Raw genomic sequence first — 18923 nt, 5'->3', positions numbered from 1 at the left:
TATTTACGCTTATCATGGACGACCTAACCAAGGGCATTCAAGACGAGGTCCCGCAGTGTATGCTCATTGCCAATGATATCGTTTTGGTGGATGAGACAAAAGTAGGGATTAACGCCAAGTTAGAGCTGGAGATCAACTTTGGAAACAAGAGGCTTTAAGATTAGTAGAATGAAGACGGAGTACATGGTGTGTAATTAGTCATACTATGATGAATACTAACATGGTGCGAATTGAGGAAAGAAAGATACCGCAAAGTGACTATTTTAGATATTTGGGGTCAATCATAAATAAAGAAGGTGGCATAGAGGATGATGTTTCACAAAGAATTAAGAGTGGGATGGATGAAGTGGAGAGATGTGTCCGGAGTGTTATGTGACCGACGTATTTAAAGCTTAATGGAAAGTTCTATAGGACTGTTTTACGACCAGCTATGATGTATAGGGCAGAATCTTGGGCAGTTAAGAAGTGTCATATTTAGAAGTTATATGATATTTAGAAGTTATGTGTAACTGAGATGAGGATGTTAAGATGGATGTGCAGAAAAACTAGGAAAGATAAAGTAAGGAATGAACGTATTAGAGCTGACTTGGGAGTTGCCCCGATCAATGACAAGCTCTGAGAGATTCGTTTGAGGTGGTATGGTCATGTTTAATGAAGGCCTAGGGACGCTCTAGTAAGGAGGAGTGATATGATCCCGATTGAAGGAGCTACTAGAGCTAGGGGCAGACCTAAAATGATCATCGGAGAAGTTGTGAGGAAGGACGTGCAAAGTCTAGGTCTTGTACCAAGTATGACCTCGGATAGAGCCTTTTGTAGGGCAAGGATCCATGTAACATACCCCATTTAGCTGAGATTCTCTTGACTTCCTGGGCTGTTCTTCTTTCCTCTTACTTTCATTTTTCTTTTTATTTTTCATCTATCATTTGTCAATTTCCATTTTTCTTTTCTCATCTCATTTCTCCATCTCTTCATTCCCCTTTTGTTTAGATCTCAGTTTTCCTTACTTTGTTTGTTTGGATCCATGTAGCCGACCCCATTATGTTGGGATAAGGCTGAGTTGGTGCAAAGTCACATGTGTAGAATATAAGTTTATCTGAAATTTTATTATTAGATGATGGGACAAAAGTGTCAAATCAATTTGGGTCCCATAAAAAAATGTCAGTTTGCAGAAACGCTGCTTCAGTCAAAGTACCATATTGAGGCTCGGATGGATCTCCACCCAGGTGGGCATCAACTCCAATTCGGTTGTGTTGATCTATCCATGATTATAAGCGTCTTGAGATAGAAAGGGTTTTTTTTTTTTTAATATCAATAAGTAACAAATTGTTTTACAAAGAAAAGAGAAAGATGGAGGTGCAAACTAGTAAAACAACAACATGATGAAGAGAAATAGACCTATGAACCCATGGATCCCATAGCCCTAATACTTGTATTACAAGACCCCTATCGCAAGGCAATTCATTCCCAGACATAAACTTGTTTCATAACCCCTTGTTTTGCCAAATCCTCCTCCTCATTACCTGTCCTTGGTTTCCAATTGGAAAATAAGATGCACATGAGAAGCCAACGTTCAAAGTAGTATTATCTTGTAACGCCATGGATCTTACTTAAGCTTTGCATCCATCGAATGACAGTGGCTGAATTGCTCTACAACTGCACTAGATCCAACTTCTTAATTCCCATTCTTAAAACCAACCACTCTGCTCTAATTGAATCCTCCTCTCTTAATTGTCCAAAAACCCCAACGGTTGTCCCATCTTCTCTCCTTATTATCCCATCTATGCCTTGAGGGGCCTGGATTCCCATGTCTAACATCCATCCACGTTCAATTTATCCACTCCTGGCAGAGGCTGCAGAAGGACCACCGGCCTATCTATTCACGGAAAATTATCCTCTCAGGTTCCCTGCCCGGTACAGTTCCCTAGTGCCTCTAATAAGAGGGGGATGGACCCCACCCGTGCAGTGTGGTCGGGCAGGGGATAAGATGGTCATTTCCGCCCCCCTATGAGAGGAACCGTACGAACTGTACCGGGCAGGGAATCTGAGAGGATAAAGATCCATCTATTCACCAACTCTTGAGAGAAAAAAAGTGACTCCAATCACTAAACAGCTGGTCAGCTGGATATCTTTGAAGCATTTCTCGACCACAGCCCTTGCAACCTTCAACTTGACTTTCTCTGTTTACATAAGCTATAATATGCTATAAATAGCCATAAACATAATATGTAGTCACAACTACTCACGACAAAAATGACTTTGGTTTGTACGCACACATGCAAAAAAAAAATCTTTTTAATGGTGCGTGCAAAAACATTTTAATCCTCTTTGAAGACACTTATATAACAATTCACATACTATAAAATAATTTTAACAGTGAAAAAAAAATAAGCAAATGCCCCCATCCCAAAATTCTGTTTTTTGAGGTTTCTAATTCTGACTCCTTGTGTCAATTTTGATTCTGATGCCCACACCTGCACCTGCACAACCATGTAAAAGGAGGAAAATCTGTTTGATTCAACATATTGGCTTCTAAAGTATGGCAGCTTGAATATCTCTTAGTTGTTTCTCATGAGTATGAAAAGAAGTGGTAATTCACTTGGAAGGTTATTAGCATTTGTAGAATATTTGTGCTGTAAATCTTGTAGAAACAAGTCCTGAATTGAATGGTTTTCCAGATGATACAATTTAACTAAGTGCCATATTTTGGTTCTCAGTATTCTGTTTAAGGTTTTCAACAGCTGTTTTGTTTGGCTGCATTGATATGCTTATGCTAGTCTTCTTCGCTGATTTGGTCGCCTTTGTTTCGTTTATACTTCATACTCTCTTCATATTTTTTGTGGGTGATACTTCTTGGTATCAGTGTGTTGCAAATTTAAGTTCTGCTTATGATGCTTTAGATGAGTATATATGACAAAATCTGGCAGTATGCTTCTGCAGACATGCATCAGACCCTCCTGTGCTGCAGATAGCTTTTCAATATACTGTTGTTGTGCCACCTGAGGAACTTGCGAGTGTGGAATTGATTTCTTCTAGTAGGTATGATCAACCAAATCAAATAACAGTTGTGAAGTTGGTCCTACTTTCATTCATGCCCCTCTGACTTGTTTCCATCATCCTCTTTTCTTATAATTATGAATTACCATATCATCTCAAATACTTGTAACGAAAAGAAGCATAAACAAAATATAAACTTCTCAATACAATCAAAGGAATGATAGTGAGATCCCTGGCGCTAGCTTATGCATTGGGTTGTTGAACTATTATCTGGTGTGTTCATGATGGCTAACCTTTACAGAAGCATCATTGTTCTAGGATTGTGTTGAAGTTACAGAACTGTTTGATTTATGTGGATGATATTACAATTTCTATCGTAGGGGTAAAGTTGCTATGTTCTTTACTAAATAGGAACTTATGTGTAATAAGACATGAGCACAATAGGTCCTTAGTTTGTAATATGCACAAATCTATTCTTATAAATATACATGATGGCTAACGGTCGGGATTATTCTTTCTCTGACCATGATCTAGTTCCCTTCTCTCCCAATTCTTCTTCTTCTTGTTTTCTCATACGCAGGCACTGTTTCTTCTAGTCTCTGATTGTGTTACAGATGTTATTAAAAACACACCTTATTTATATGTATTTATTACAAAATTCAATCGATAAAGCTTTTAGACTTTTCAAACATTTTAGGAGAAATAATGACTGAGACATTGAGTGCAACTGTGCTACTTTTGCGTCAGACGGTGCAAATTCATTACTGATGCTAATACTTAGTTGCAGGGACTGGGAAACCAAGGTGGTTTATTTAGAAAAGGATTCAGGAAACTATGTGGGAAAGTAGTTTTGTCCGGGAAACATTCTCAGAAACAACTTGGAAATGGTGTGGTATTGTAATTTTTAGTAGGAGAAATATGAGAGAGAGAGAGAGAGTATTATTCTTTCTTTGTTAAAAGAAAAGGAAAAGGGAGAGGAAGAGCTATTGCAGTTTCATTTATTTGTTAAAGAATTGTATAATAATATTAGACAAATGGATAGGGAAAAAGGAAAAAGAACTCTTCAAGTTTCAGCCATCCTCCTTAAAAGTTCGAAAAGTAAGAGTGAGCATTACTGTTGTCCTCAAAAGGAACACTGTGATTAGTATTTGTAGTTTCACATAGCTGTTCACTTTTATTTCCCGAGGACTTTCTGTGCCAGACTGCTATCTATTCATTTCTCAGTCACACCTTTTCTTCCCAGTCTTATGACTATCTACTAAAGCTTTATACTCATATCTTCCACCTGTCAAATGAGTGATTTGTACTTAGAATTAGATGTTTTATTTTACCCATAAGCTTGCCAATCTCTGAACTATAGGGTTGACCAGTCTTTTGTAATGTGAATTATTTTTCATAAATCCTTCTCCTCAATGCAAGTCTTTGTGATTTTTCTGAAAAGTAAAATTCTTAGGAAATTGAGGAGTAAGAAATCGGCTAGATATCATCAGATGACTTATGAAAGAGAAACATAACTGGAAAATAGTTCTATGAACGATGAAAGAGAAGATATAATTGTGGCCCTGTGCAGTCCTCAATCCCTAGCCAATAAACAGATTATCTAATGTTAACAAAGATGCTGTGTCACAGCCCAAACCATCTGCCCATGCCTTAGGAATGATGATTGATCATGAAAGGGATCCAAGAAGATAGAAATATCAGCGTGCATGTTGTAAATAAGACATAGGTGCTACTTCTCCTCAGAGTGGCTTATATATATGAGAAGGATAATGTTTAATATTCTGCTTTCTTTAAAGTTGGAACGGTTAGAATAACATGTAAGGGTACTCTAGGAATGCTCATATAATGTGTATAGAATGGGAATAGTGGTTAACATTTGCAATATAATGTGCAGGGTGGTGCTTTTCTTGCATTTGCAAACCTTTAGTTGTATCTGTACTGTTATTACATTCGTTATTGTTTTGTTCAAATAGGCTTCATCTCAGTTCCCATTCTGCTAACTGGTTAGGTGTTGCTTCTTAATTCTTAATTCATTCAGTGATATGGTTTGGTTTTATGCAGATCCAGGCATTCCCTCAAACGCCGGATAAGGATACGGACGTTACAGTATGGAACTGCCGGAAATATCAATGAACTGTATGACAGTGTTGATTCTGAAGTTGTTCTGTCAATCCTTGTTCACAAGGTAGCTTCAGCTAATTTTTGTTCGTTTAAGCTGTCAAAGCACTTGTTTGTCATTGCTATAGCATGCAATGTTAGAGGAGGTAAATTGAATAAAGATTTTCTTTCAGATTATTATTCATGACAAGGTAACCTCTGCCTCCTTTTTCTTTAGCACTCTAGTGTTGGACTGCAAAGACAAAGCAAATGAGCCCTCGAGATGAACAAATCATCTGGTTCTATAAGGAAATGGATAGTGTTATAGTGTACACCACTTAGAATAATACTAGCAAGAAACCCTTTCAATTTGCATGGTAAAGGAGTTCAAAGTAGAAAGTATTAAAATGAAAATAATTAAGAAACAGAAGTTACGTTAAGGTAACAGGAGAACTTTGCAACATGAGTAAATATATAAAATTAAGTAATTAGGGATTGCATTAAATATTGGACAGGTTTTAGTGGTGTAAACAGAAAAAATAAGGGGGGGGGGGGAAGTTGATTAATTTAAATTCCTATAGGAAAACTCAAGCTAGCAAAGGAAACCTTTATAGTCCTCAGAAATTCTAGAAAATAGAACATTTACATTTGATAATATGAGAAAGTTAAAGGAAATCTGAGCTAACTTTAAAATATTTCAAATTAATAAAATATCTAATATTCCAAATCATGACTATGATGAAATAATAGTTTCAAAGTTTTACGAAAATATTGGAAAGGGAAACCTTATTACACTGCCAGTGGAAAAGATAGAATACACTTATAATGCATGCACACACACGGGGGAGGGGGGAGCGGGGAGCGGGGAAATCCACATCGCGTAATTGGGGGGGGGGGGGGGAAGTCGTGATGATTCCTTCTTGAGTAGAACATTTTGGCTTTTAATAATTTTTTGTCCAAAAAATGATAGGATGGATTAGACCATGTGGACCATGATAGTAGGTTCCATATCACTGATGGTTTGGCACTCTAAAACGAAAATAATTGGTTGTTAGACAAGGGCACATTTGGGATCATAAGACTCGATCTACTGCCTCAATCCCAAGACTACAGGTTTTTTATTTTTTGGTTGGTGATGGAGCATGATTCGTAGCCAACAATAAAGACACCAAGCATAGCCACCATCTCAGAATATATTTCTTGAAATTAGTTAATTTTTTTATAGGGACCATACATGCTATAGTGTATATGTAAGATTCTGGTGCAACAAAATTATTTTTCATTGATATATGCCATCATATATGCCATCATTGATGTATTTGCCATGTGGTATATCATATCAACTCCCTAAAATCTTTGTTGTAGTCCATGCCGTCATTATGGACACTGGGTCTCTTCTAAAACTGTCTAAGTATGATGTAAGGGAACCATACCAGTCACTGCAGAGTTTGTGTGCGCTCATGTTCACTTTGTTTAACTAAATATTCATCTTATATCTGGTAATGTTCAACTTGTTGATTACATGTTAAAATAACACTATTAAGAATGAAGGAAGTGGAATGGTCGCTCCATTGTGACCAAGTGGAGGGCGGGTCTTGGTGCAACGGTGAAGGTTGCTCCATTGTGACCAAGTTGTCACAGGTTCGAGTCTAGTAACAGCCTCTCTATGAAAGCAGGGGTAAGGCTGTGTACATTATAACCCTCCCCAGACCCTGCAATGGTGGGAGCCTCGTGCACTGGGTACACCCCTTTTAAGGAAGTGGAATGGGAGCAAGGAAGAACATGTATCATGACTCTGTGTCTGGGAGATTTTCCTCCACCCCCTTTTTCGGGCAGATGCCTTCCCAAACTCTGTCCCATGATGGGTGTTGTAGAGAACTCAACTGTTGGAAGAAGGGATCCTGTTCTTGGTCCATCATCTGTCCCTTTGGGCCTTTCTGTTACTGAAACTTCTGCAGGAGGATTGAGTGTTGTGCTTGGTGGGATTGTGAATCTGCCAGACTCAGCTTCTGGCCCTCAAACTGCCTGGAAGAACTTGTTCGCCTCCGATCGTGTGCAGCCAGAAAGTTTTAAACTCCATTATGTGCAACCGGCGAAGATGGATGGCAAAAATGTTGCTTTATGTCCTGAAGGCACTGTGACTGCTAATCTGGGGTTATGGGAGAACACGGTTATTCGCCACTTCATGGGGGAAGAGACCTCCTTTTACAGTTGTTAAAGTCTTCTCTTCTGAAACTCTGGAAGGTTTCCAGGGCTATTGATTTTATGTTCTTGGATTCAGGTTTCATTGTCATCATCCTTGCGGCTGAAGCTCTGATAAAAGTAGGATTCTTAAAGGAGGTCTTTGGTATGTCCAGAGGAAACCTCTAGTTTTGTGGCCTTGGTCTCCTCTTGATGCAGTTAAAATTATCCAATTGGGTCAATCGGGCCTCAGAAGACTTATTTTGGCCCATGGTTGGGTTCTATGAACCTTGAGCTTCTTATTTTTGGGTTTATTGATGGAACGGGCCTAATTTGATAATGTTAGTACACGGGATTAGTAGTTAAATTGAGTGTTTGAGTTAGATTAGGATACTTAATAGCTAGATAGAATTCTGTTTTGAGTTTAGTTACTTTATTGAGTGTATTAGAGTGATTAGGACTTAGGAGTCCTTTTATGAGTCAACTTAGGAATTTTAGAAGGTCTATATATATAATACATCCCCAATCAATTAGAGATGATTTGAGTAAAGAATATGAATTTTTTCTAAAAGTTTTGGTTCTGTTGAGCAGTGCATACGGGATTGGTATCCCAAACCTGATTTCTTCTCTTCTCTTCTCTTCTCTTCTTCTTCCTCCCAAGAAGATCGATCTCATCATCTTCCCTCCCCTTCGTTCAATCTGATTTCTTCCCTTCACAACGCAATTGCTTCCTTTATCTCAAATCTAATCACAGATTTGACTATTGGGCCTGCTTGTATCTGAGATCTTTAATCTGGATTTTCAGATTGCATCACCTCTTCTTAATTTGTCCAAAATATCCTTCTCATCCATTCCTATCTGGGTTAGTTTACCGAATCTTCCATTTCATCTGTGGAGTGAGAAGCTCTAAGTATCATCGGTAGCAATATTGGAGTTCTTATGCACTGGACTAAATTGAAGGAGCGGCTCTCCTACACCAGACTTTGTGTTCAAGTTCTAGCTGAGAAGGAATTGGTTGACACAGTGGAGGTGATTGCAGAGAAGAGGGGTGGGGAATCAGTTTACCCAACCAGTGGTCTATGATTGGAGACTTGATCGCTGTTTTTTGTGTTGTCTCTTCGGGCACCAAGGTCCCAATGTGCCAAAAGTGTAGCTGGTTTACGAAAGAAGTGGAAAGTAAAGAATTTAATGTTGAAGTGGTGGCAAGTGGTTCTCACTCTGATGAGGTTGGTGCGGCTGGTATTCAATCTGCAAGTGGTTCTCACCTGTGAGGGTGGTGGCAACTCATCCATCAAGGTCAATTGTGGGTGGAGCTCAACCAAACATGCGGCCGGAGAGGGTAGCGAGTTGGGGCAACATCCGTTCCATATTCAAAATTTAAATTCAAATTCAAATTTTGAAGGGGCTATTAATACATGGCAAGAGTGCGTTACCAATAAAGGGAAAGAGAATATGTTTTTAGAAGGTAACCAGTTTGTGGGTTTGGAGGGAATGGATGAGATTTTCCTCCTATTTTGGTGAGTATTATTGAAGGAGGTGAAGAGGATAGGGATAAGGAAAGTGAGTTGTTGTGTCCATGGTTCAAAATCTCGCGATATTTCGCCGAAATATCGCTTAATTTCGTATATCTCGAGCTTACCGAGATGCGAAATCAGGTCGAAATGAAAAAATACCATATTTCATCGATATCTCGTGAGATATCGTGAGATATCGAATATATCTCGTGAGATATCGACGATAGATATTGACGAAATATGGTAATTTGGCTTAAAGTGTCACGTGAAGGGGGGCTTTAATACAATATTTCGCAGATTTCGGTCCATATTTCGACCGAGAGCTGCATTTGCTAAGGAATTTCAGTCTTTTGCCTATTCTTCCACTCTTCCAAGCTCTCATCCAACACTCTAGCCATTGTTCAAGCACATTGTTGTCGGATTTTCGCCGGTAAACTCATCGGAGGGTCATCTAAGCTCATCATCCAAGCCTTTTTCCACTATTTAAGGTAAATTCTATTCCTCTAAAACAATTTTTTTGAAAAGACTATGTACAAATTTTGTTGGATGGTGATGATATTAATATATGTTAGACACCGGAGGCTGATCTATAGCCTCACGGTGTCGAAATTTTTTTTCCATATGTATTTTTTTTTTTTTTCTGGTTTTAAAAATTCATTTTCCTACAATTAAAATAGGAAATAATTAGGGGTAATATGACTTAGATGGTGATGAATTAAATATATGTTAGACACCAATGGCCGATCTACGGCTTCACGGTGTCGGATTTATTTTTCTGCTCTTAAATAATTATTTTAATTTTCGCACATACCACTCCATTGGCATCGGATTATGGTGCATCACAACCTTACGGTGGATATGGATATGGATCATCATCATATGGGCGATTTAGTGGGGTAGGGGACTATGACTACGTCCCCCCGGGACATACTTGGATCATCTTTTGTAGATAACATCTTTGCATACCCTAGCGGACCTAGCTACCAACCTCACTAGCCATACATGCAGCCAATGCCATCGCCTCTTGCGCCGGCGCCAACATCATATCACAGTGGATCATCTTCTTCACGGACTGGATCGATTGGTAACCCTAGTTTATATCCTAGGATAGGTTACCTACAGTATGTTGATGATTCCATTTACGTGACACTTGTGGATGACTACACTCGTTTCTTCTCCGATTCTATACCGTGGTCCACATATTTCCTTCAAACAGAGAGCAATGGATGTCAACTCCAGCGAAGCATGAGTGGGATTGATCCAGGGAGGCACAGCAACTACTATTAGCAGTTTAGCACTTGTAATTTGTAACTTAAGTTGTGATTTCATTGATCTATGAACTTGTGAGTTGTGACTTGCGAGTTGCGAGTCTTGTGACTTACTAACTTTGACACTTAGTGTATTGCCTTTAAGGCTTTAAGCGAGTTATTGAATATTATGGAGTTTATGAGAATCATGGCACTCATCAATGTGTATTGGCTTTAACTTGATATGTGATGAAGTTAAATACTATTATTAAATATTAACTGCCTAATCTTTGTGTATTTAACTATTTATACATTAGGGTCGGCGACCGTATGTCAATCAAGGGTGCAAGCCCAAAACACCAATTTGAATTCACATTTTTACAACTTTATGATTTAAATGTGTTTATTAAGCTTAAATAAGGCTGTCCATGAAGTTTCAGGCCTAGATATGGCCAAATACCCCCCGAGATGGACCCCCGAAATATTGCAGAAAAAATGCAATATTTCGGTCATATTTCGCGATATCTCGGATATTTCGGATATCGCGGTAGGCCCGAGATACCGATATATCGCGAGATATAGTACTATGGTTGTGTCCTCCTAATTTGGTGGGCGTAATTGAAGGAGGTGAAGAGGAGAGGAATAAGGACGAAGAGTTGTTGGGTGACCTAGCTAGCATAGACTTAGAAGGAGATATTGAGAACACTAAGAAAGTTGAGCTGGTGGAAAATCAAGTAGGGGCGGATTTTGAGGGAGATAAACTCTAAAGAAATGGTGAAGGATATGGGCCTAACGTATCACGTAGGGCCAGAATTTGAGGGAAAATATCTATCTTATACAAGGTGACCTTTTCGGTGTGCCTAATATAGAATCTAGGGAGACCATTTCTGGTCCTATTTCTTTGGATCGAATGGTGTCTGCTACTCTCAAGGTGTTGTGCCAGCTCAAGATGGGAGAGATTGTAGGGAATCGGTTATGGATAAGAGTGAGCGGTTGCTGTGCTCCACTTCTCTCTCCCCTATTCAGTCCTCTGCCATAAGGAAGAAGTCAGTTTCTAGGGCCCCTCATTGTAAATTGAATCCTGAGGCTGATAGTTCTTCTATCGCTTCTTCGGAGTCGCTTTCGAAGTCTATGTTTAGTGATGCCATTGTTGATCCAATCTTGGAATCTCCTTTCCTTTGCTTTCCTGATTGGCATCCTCCTGCAGACTGCCTTCTACATGCTTAAGAAATTTTTGAAGCATCCTAAAAAGGATGATTTGGATAGTCATTGTATTTATACTGGTTGGAGTCACCACATAATATTTGCCCCATACTACCTTCGTTCCAAGGAATGGAAAACTTAATTTGTGGTTCTCCATTTGGTCCTTGTTTTTCTTTTCCTTTGCCTTGTTAAAGGCTTTTTGGTGGCTCTTAGTTTGTAGCTAATTTGGCTTGTATCCTGCCTTTGGGCTTTGTTTTCTTTGTTCTTTTAATAAATTATTATATTCAACAAAAACATGTTCAACTTGTCCAGGTAATTTCGGCGTCTTTGGAGGAAGGAGTCCGGGAAGGAAGGATGTTGCTTCATGATTGGCTAGTAATTCTCACAGCTCAATTCAATGATGCTTGCAAACTTGTTCATTATGGAAATGGAAACTTAACAAGTTATCAGATTGATGTGGCATTCACACAATATCCACAACTGCAACCTTTACCCCGCCTTGTATTTGCTTTGCTCAGAAATCCCCTTCTTTGGTTCCATGAAGAAGGTGTTCATCCTGACTATCGTATATATCTGCAATGCCTTTTCAGGTATTTGATGCTTCTCTAAGTAGAGCTTATGTGTCTTTTGCATGGGGATCATGTCATATTATGTTAACCAATAGGCATGCAATATTTGTACACTATCAACTAAGAAAGAACCTGTTGCTAGTGATGGCAAAGGATCAGGTTTGGAAATAGTTCTCCTCTTTCTCCCCATCTTTCCTTTTGTTTCTGTTTTTTTGGGGGGGAGTGGAATCCAAATTTGATTCAGCCCAATATTGAAAAAGCCTGACATGGCCTGCAAACAGTGTAGGTTGAGGGAGGGTGTTAGGATTAGAGCAAGACCAAGGCAGGTTGACCTCTCAACCCATCCCACCACTATGCCGTTGTTATTATGGCCAGAAAATTTTCTGTACCTCATTTTCCACTTCTGCACCCTTGGCACCTTTTCACTGGGCTAAGCTTTGCCTTTTTGTTTTCCTCCCCACCCCCACACACGTGCACTTGGATATTATGGCTAACTGATATTTCCATGCAGTGCATTGGAACCAAGTTCTCTGCACCGTTCTGTGTATCCAGTACTGGAATCATATGCTACCCCAGATAAGCAAGCATATCCTCGCCACTCGTTGAGTCGAGCTGCACTTATAACTAGCGGAAGCCCAATATTTTTTTTGGATGCATTCACCACCCTTATTGTTTATTATTCTTCAACTGCAGACCCTACCCTTCCTTTTCCTCCTCCACATGATTGTAAGTCTTATCGTCATCATCTTTTGATCCTCAATTATAGATTTGGTGTACTTGACTAGAAAGTGAATTCTACTTCTTTCACTAAGATTATGTTATCCATTCAGGCCAGCTGCGGACTACAATTAACAAACTGAAGCAGGAGAGAAGTATCACACCAAAGCTCATATTCATCCGGGGAGGACAGGATGATGCTTCCCTATTTGAAAACTATCTCATTGAAGAGCAAGATGTTGATGGAAGTGGCCTCACCAGTGCCAGGGGTTTTGTTTCCTTCCTTGAAGAGATCAGCCTTAGTGTTTCGGAACATATGAAGACTTGATGCCACAGCCAACTCTCAAGATAACATTTAAAGAAAATTACAACTAATCTGTTACAGTGCCAAGAAAGGAAGATTATGGAGGATCTCATAAAAATAATCATTTGTTGCATGCCGCATTAAGAAAACAGGATAGAGAACAGGAGCATCTTCTGATGCACTATTCACTTCACCAGTTACATCTGTGGTGCAAAAGCTTTGTGGATATTATCAAAGTATTCTCATTGGCAAGGGTGGAATGTTTAGGGTGAAAATACTCCAGGTGCAACAAGTTGGGCAGTAAGTCTGGCTCAGACAATTTTATGGCATCCGTGTCGACCAGATATAAACAGTTACTTTGGATGAGGCACCGAAAATTGCTCCAGTTTGAGATGGAATGGTGGGACATTGGTTCATCCCCATTAGTTGGATGATACTACATTCTCATTAGTTGAATTTAGCTGGATCAAGTAGGGCAAGTGTTACTATAGTACATGATAGGAATTTTAATTCCAGTTTACAACTGTTTGAAATACACCTTAAGTATCTTTAAGGTGATTTAAAGACTATTTGGACATGAGTTCACAAGGACAATGGTCATTTCAGGAATGGCTTTCGCATGTGCTACTTATTCACTCTTTGTAGTGGGAGGCTCAGCCTCTTTTATTCAATTTATGTGAAGTTTAATTCAATATTCCAGTTGGAATCATGCATTCATGCCCAAAAACCCGAGCTTATGGGTGGAGAGGTCCTTTCAAGATCATAAGTCAAACTGTTGCACACTACCCAACCGATTTGGGATTAAACTCTCCTCCCATTCTTGGCCATGGAATGTATTGAGATTTTGTTAGATTAGAGTTGTTCTAATCTGATATCACTGCAATTGGATGTCACAATGTCATATAGAAAAGAGATTTAAATGCAATACAAATTCTACTTGGTCTTCTCTTTGCTGTGGATAGATAGCTTACCTTGCTTTATTCATTTTATTTGAAGTTGGCCAATTCAACATCCAGTTTGAAGCATGCATGTCCAGGATATAACATGCAGATCCATTTGAAATGGTCAATTCTGGTTGGTTAATCGTGATCACTTCAGTTGGGCTTTGCCATGTCATGTCATGTCATGTCATAAAGAAAGAGATTCAAATTATTTTTCAGGTTGATATCTATCTACCCACATATGATAATCAGATATGAGCAGCCTATAATTGTTGGCCTGTTTCAGCTCCCATATGAAAATTGGCCGACACTTGGATTGCCATGGCTCCAATCATATTTATTTCATGCCCTACTTTTTCTTGGGATTTCCATAGAAATGAAATGTGTCTTGTGAAATCATCCCCGTTGGGCTGAAAAGGTAAATGCGCTGTGTAAAAACAAACGGGTAGCTTCGGCCGGATGCAATTCTATGGCATATGCAAATCCAACTTTGGTGTGAGCTCTGGAGGTTTTTCCATCAAATTCAAGATCTTCACACCTTGCGTACGTGGGGTGGTCTGATGGTTGTGTTTTCCTGATACCTTGTTCGAGAGGGAATATCAACCAAATAAAAAAGGGGCATAAAAAATACCAAAAAAAAAAAAAAAAGTTTTTTAGGTTGAAAGCAAACCATGGGCATTCTTTAGGGGGGGGAATTTTTATCCGCTGTTGTAACTGCAGCGCTATAGGTGCCATGTGTGCCATGTGGGGTCCGTTATGTATACTTAGCACCTGCAACACCGCACGATGAGTACAACAACAGATAATGATCGGGGGCCTCATCCCTCATCCAACTATTGTATTAACGGTTGTGCATCATGAAGTGAACATTTTTCCATATCAAGTGTTGTACTGCTGCAGCAAATGTTGCATAGAGCCATAATCTTTATTTTTCTTAGGATTCAATAACGGTGCAAAGCCTTAAATTAGTGGGACCAATTAAGCCTAACCGAAACTGATTGAGACTAATCGGAATTGGTATCCAGTTTGGGAAACCTCAGAATCTACTTATAGATCCCTAACCCCACTGATTTAGTTGGGATCAGTCAGATCTTAATCGGATCAGCCTTGACTGATTCCGAGCCGGTTCCTTGGTTAACGCCCATTATCAATTATTTCTAATTTCTTCGTATGTTACCAAGGAAAAAAAATGTTTTTTTATTCAAAATTGAAGGTAAAATCATCTGATTCGATCTGATATGGCCGATCTGTACCGTAACGATATTGATATTGATATCATTATCTAGGGGTGTCAAATCCTAAATCGAACCAGTCAAACAGATCGAAACCGACCCCCCAAAAAAAAAACATAAATCAAAGTGAACCGGGTCCTTACAAATCCTCCATTCTCGGAAGTGATGGGCAATGATGGCGGGTTATTAGGATAGAAGGAAGCCAGGAATGTAGCGCTTGAAATTTGAATTGGACGTTGCGCGCTCTCCTCTCCTCTGCAGGAACCCTCAAATTTCTAAATTCCTTACTCAGATTATCATTCTTCTCTTCAAATACAATCTCCTTCGACCTCCTTCAGCTTGTTTCATCATTCATCGCATAGCAGAAACTGTTCTCCCTCACCCTGTTTCAGTCTCCTTCACGCCGCTTTGGCCAGGTTCGCCCCTCTCTCTCTCTCTCTCTCTCAACCTGTTTTAGTCTAAGGGTTTCTAGTTGATACTTTGACTGCCCAATTTTTTGTCCTTTAATCCTTTATGATATAAGCATTGGTAGATTGTAGGAAAAATGAACGATTATGTTTGTTTGTGGATGATTTCTGATTTTTCAGTTTGAATTCCCAGTTTTTTTTTCTTTCTTTGGTAATTGTGGTCCTCTTCGTCAAATATAGTTTGTGACTCTGTATGGACAATTCCTCAATTAAATTTTCCCTTCTTTTCTTTATAATTTAATTTGATTTTTTCTTATTCACCTATTACTAGAAATCTACTTCTCAGGTGAATCCATGAATTTCTTTTGCTGTTCACAGGCTGGTATTTACTACTATTAGTAACTGTTCATAAAACAAGTTTGCTTAACTATCAAATCTTCTTCTATCACTCTCTATGTAATGCCATAGGATTGGGTTTCTAAATTCTTTCCATTTGATCAATCAATTGTGATTTAGATTATTGATTGTATGGTCAAGATTGATGTCCTCAGTGCCCATTCCCCTGCTCTTCTTAACATATTGGAAGAAGGATCACTAACATTAAATTATCTGAATCATACATGATTCGTATTAGCCCATTCCCCTGCTCTTCTGATTTTATTAAATATACTTTAATTCACCCAATTTTTTTTCTTCTTATCTAAGTAAAACTTTTCATAATAATTCCATAAATTATTCTTACCCAGGATTGATAGGCTTTTTTTTTCTTTTGATTGTTTTATTGTTTCTGCTGCTTCCTTTTTTTTTTGGTCTTTCAGCTGTGTGCTGTTGTTGTTCTCTCCTCTTTTTTTTGAGTAATTTGCAATAGAATTAATGTTCATGAAAAAAAAAATTATTCTTCAGAAATGCTGAGTTTGGTTACTAAGTGAATGATTTTGTAACAGGAAGGACTTGACCATGAGAAAAGGAAGGAAGGTGGAAGCAGGAGCAACAGCAGCAAAAGCATCCAGATCTTTCATTTTGAAGAAGAATGAGCTGCTGCCCCTTCTTCCTCAAGAGGTGATAATATTCAATATCCTTGTTAGACTTCGGGCTGACAAACTGTATAAATTCAGAAGCGTATGCAGGTCATGGTACAACCTAATCAATGACCCTTTTTTCATCCAATCCCACCTTGAAAATTCCACTCCTGGTTTGATCATAAAACGATACATTGTTGATAGAAAGCCTATCTATCAAACAGACTTCAAAGAGATGAAAGACAGAAAGAATACAAAACAAGATTTGAAGTTCGGTAACATAGGAGAGGTTATTGGTAGCTGCAATGGTTTGGTACTACTAAAAACTAAGCGAAAACGCCTTTCTGTGGCTAATTTGATTACTAAACAAATACTGGAACTTCCTTCAGCTACTAGTGATAATTTGAATTTTGACCGTCAATGTGGGTTCACATATGTTTCTGAAATTGGCATATATAAATTGGTGCACCTTCTGTTGGATGACTATACTTTGAAATGTGAGGTGCTGTCCTTGGGGTGTTCTGGTTGTAATACATGGAGATGTGTCAATGGATCTTCACTTTCATTGCTCAGTGAAGATGAAAAATGGCAATTTCATGGTTCAGAAACAGTAACGATAAATGGGATCGTGTATTTTGTTGGTGTCAGACATGTTCAATCTTCTTCCGTACACATAGTTTCATTTGATGCAGGTGCTGAGGTATTTCACATGATTCGAGCTCCAATTCATGATTTTACAATATGTGATTCTTTCATAGAACTTGGAGGTGTGTTATCATTTGTGCAAGCGACTGATCGTTTTATATTTGATACATTCAATGTATGGATTTTGAAGGATTGGTTGAAGGGTACATGGGTGAAGCAACATGCAATCTCAATAAGGAAACCATCTATTTTGGGAGGTACCCTACACAGGATTGACAGTTCTGATTTTGTTCAAGTCCTATCTAGCTTCTCACATGGAGGAAGAAAAATCATACTCTTTCAAATCAAGTCATTTTCCGGAATTCTTTCTCACATTACATACGATCTTGATTTAAATCAAGAGAGTAAAATACAATTTGATATTAGGGGACATCCCTCAGGTTTTTATACTCATGTCAATAGTTTGATCTCTCCAAAGTTGCTGTAATTGGGTGCACTAGGTGATAAGGAGTGTTGATATGAGCACAGAGAAGTCACCCCCTCTTTCCCCCCACCCCAATCTTATTTTTTCTTTTGATGTTAAATATAAGCGACTCATTCAGTTATGCTTATCTGAAAGGTCCAAATATCTGCCATGTGGTAAATCGAATGGCGCTCAAATTTTGTGAACATGTAATAAACCACGAGGTCCCCTATTTATATATGTGAAGTTTCATTTCAAACAGAGTTCACCAAATGGTAAAAAGTTTGCAAGGCATACAAAGGTAGTTGGAAAAAATAAATTACATGAATACATACCACCAATACAGGGAGTATTTAGTTGAATTAGGTTTTAAAATTTGACATGTGGTTAATTCAAAGACACCTAAATGATGTGTTTGTTAGTCCTGTGACATGCAAATTGATATTGACAACTAATAAAATTGGGCTTTGGCTCAGCTTGTAAAGGCTATAGTATACTTGGATATACTTAATGGTATGCAATGCAAGGATGAAATCATATCCCAGATCATAGTTTTTGGTAATCAAGAAACTGCTTCAAATTATTTTAAACAACTTAAGGAAGCAAATTCTAATATCTTATCTACAGATACATCCATCCATCAATAATGTAGGAACTAGGAAGACAATGATATCTATAATGCATTTGTATTTGGCCATGGATCTTCTTCAGTGGAAGGGAGTGCCAAGGGGGGGGGGGTTGTGGTGTGGTACCCCTACAACTCCTCTGTTTTGTTTCACTATGTCATTATTTAAAGTCTTCATGCCTACATTTATCATTTGTATTTTCAAATGGTAAGCCATTGGCGCCTGTAGTCACCCTTCTTTTCCTGGGTCAGTTGTGACTCCGAAATTTCCTATAGAGTTACATGGTTTCATTGAATGATCAGTCATGACTCCATGCCATGGATTTATTGAACCAATGAAAATTTTGTAGACATGGTCTAAAAAGGAATTTTTTTTGTGGGCCAACTAAGAATAATAACAGAAGATTATTATGACAAAAGTTTTCCATCACTTTTGGAGAAGAAAAATTTAGTGATGTGACCATGTGGTGGGACCCATGGATCATCCCCTATTGAGAAAGTTGAAATTATCGATCCGTGTCTGTATGACCAATGATGCATCAGACATCTCTTAGAAGCACTTCAAAGAGCACATAGGAGCATACTTGAATCCCACAGGAAGTTGAAATTCAGTTAGAGCAACTTATATCTGTATTCCACTCCCTGAGCATTTCCTTCACAGTTCAATTCGAAGTAGAGGGAATTCAGCTGTAACAGTGGTTTTTTTTTTTTTTTTTTTTTGGTAAGCATGCCTCAGTACTCACAATTGGTGGCCAGTATGCTGCC

At 38.6% G+C, this 18923-nt stretch overlaps 2 protein-coding genes across 5 annotated transcripts in view; both read left to right on the top strand.

Annotated features, from left to right (window-relative positions):
* LOC122648523 (protein transport protein SEC24-like) overlaps positions 1–13101 on the top strand; it is a 50642-nt gene extending 37541 nt beyond the window's left edge. For 2 of the 4 annotated variants that reach the window (XM_043841731.1, XM_043841733.1), the window contains 5 exons: positions 2938–3036; positions 5056–5179; positions 11549–11826; positions 12317–12531; positions 12636–13101. In XM_043841731.1, the coding sequence (XP_043697666.1) occupies positions 2938–3036; positions 5056–5179; positions 11549–11826; positions 12317–12531; positions 12636–12850 (931 nt within the window). In that variant the 3' untranslated portion in view covers positions 12851–13101. The remainder of the gene's footprint in view (positions 1–2937; positions 3037–5055; positions 5180–11548; positions 11827–12316; positions 12532–12635) is intronic. The other 2 variants (XM_043841732.1, XM_043841734.1) reach the window with 2 other exon arrangements.
* Positions 13102–16363: 3262 nt separating this feature from the next.
* Positions 16364–17557, top strand: LOC122638915 (F-box protein CPR1-like). The gene has a single exon (XM_043831788.1). The coding sequence runs from the start codon at positions 16364–16366 to the stop codon at positions 17555–17557; it is 1194 nt and encodes a 397-aa protein (XP_043687723.1).
* Positions 17558–18923: the final 1366 nt, after the last annotated feature.

The sequence above is a fragment of the Telopea speciosissima genome, chromosome 1 (assembly GCF_018873765.1).
Source record: "Telopea speciosissima isolate NSW1024214 ecotype Mountain lineage chromosome 1, Tspe_v1, whole genome shotgun sequence".
Classification (NCBI taxonomy): Eukaryota; Viridiplantae; Streptophyta; class Magnoliopsida; order Proteales; family Proteaceae; genus Telopea; species Telopea speciosissima.
Note: the sequence above shows the minus strand (reverse complement) of the source record. Positions and strands in the feature narration are given on the sequence as shown.

Excerpts from the sequence above, each read along its gene's own strand:
- LOC122638915 (XM_043831788.1), top strand. The coding sequence starts at position 16,364 with ATGAGAAAAGGAAGGAAGGTGGAAGCAGGAGCAACAGCAGCAAAAGCA.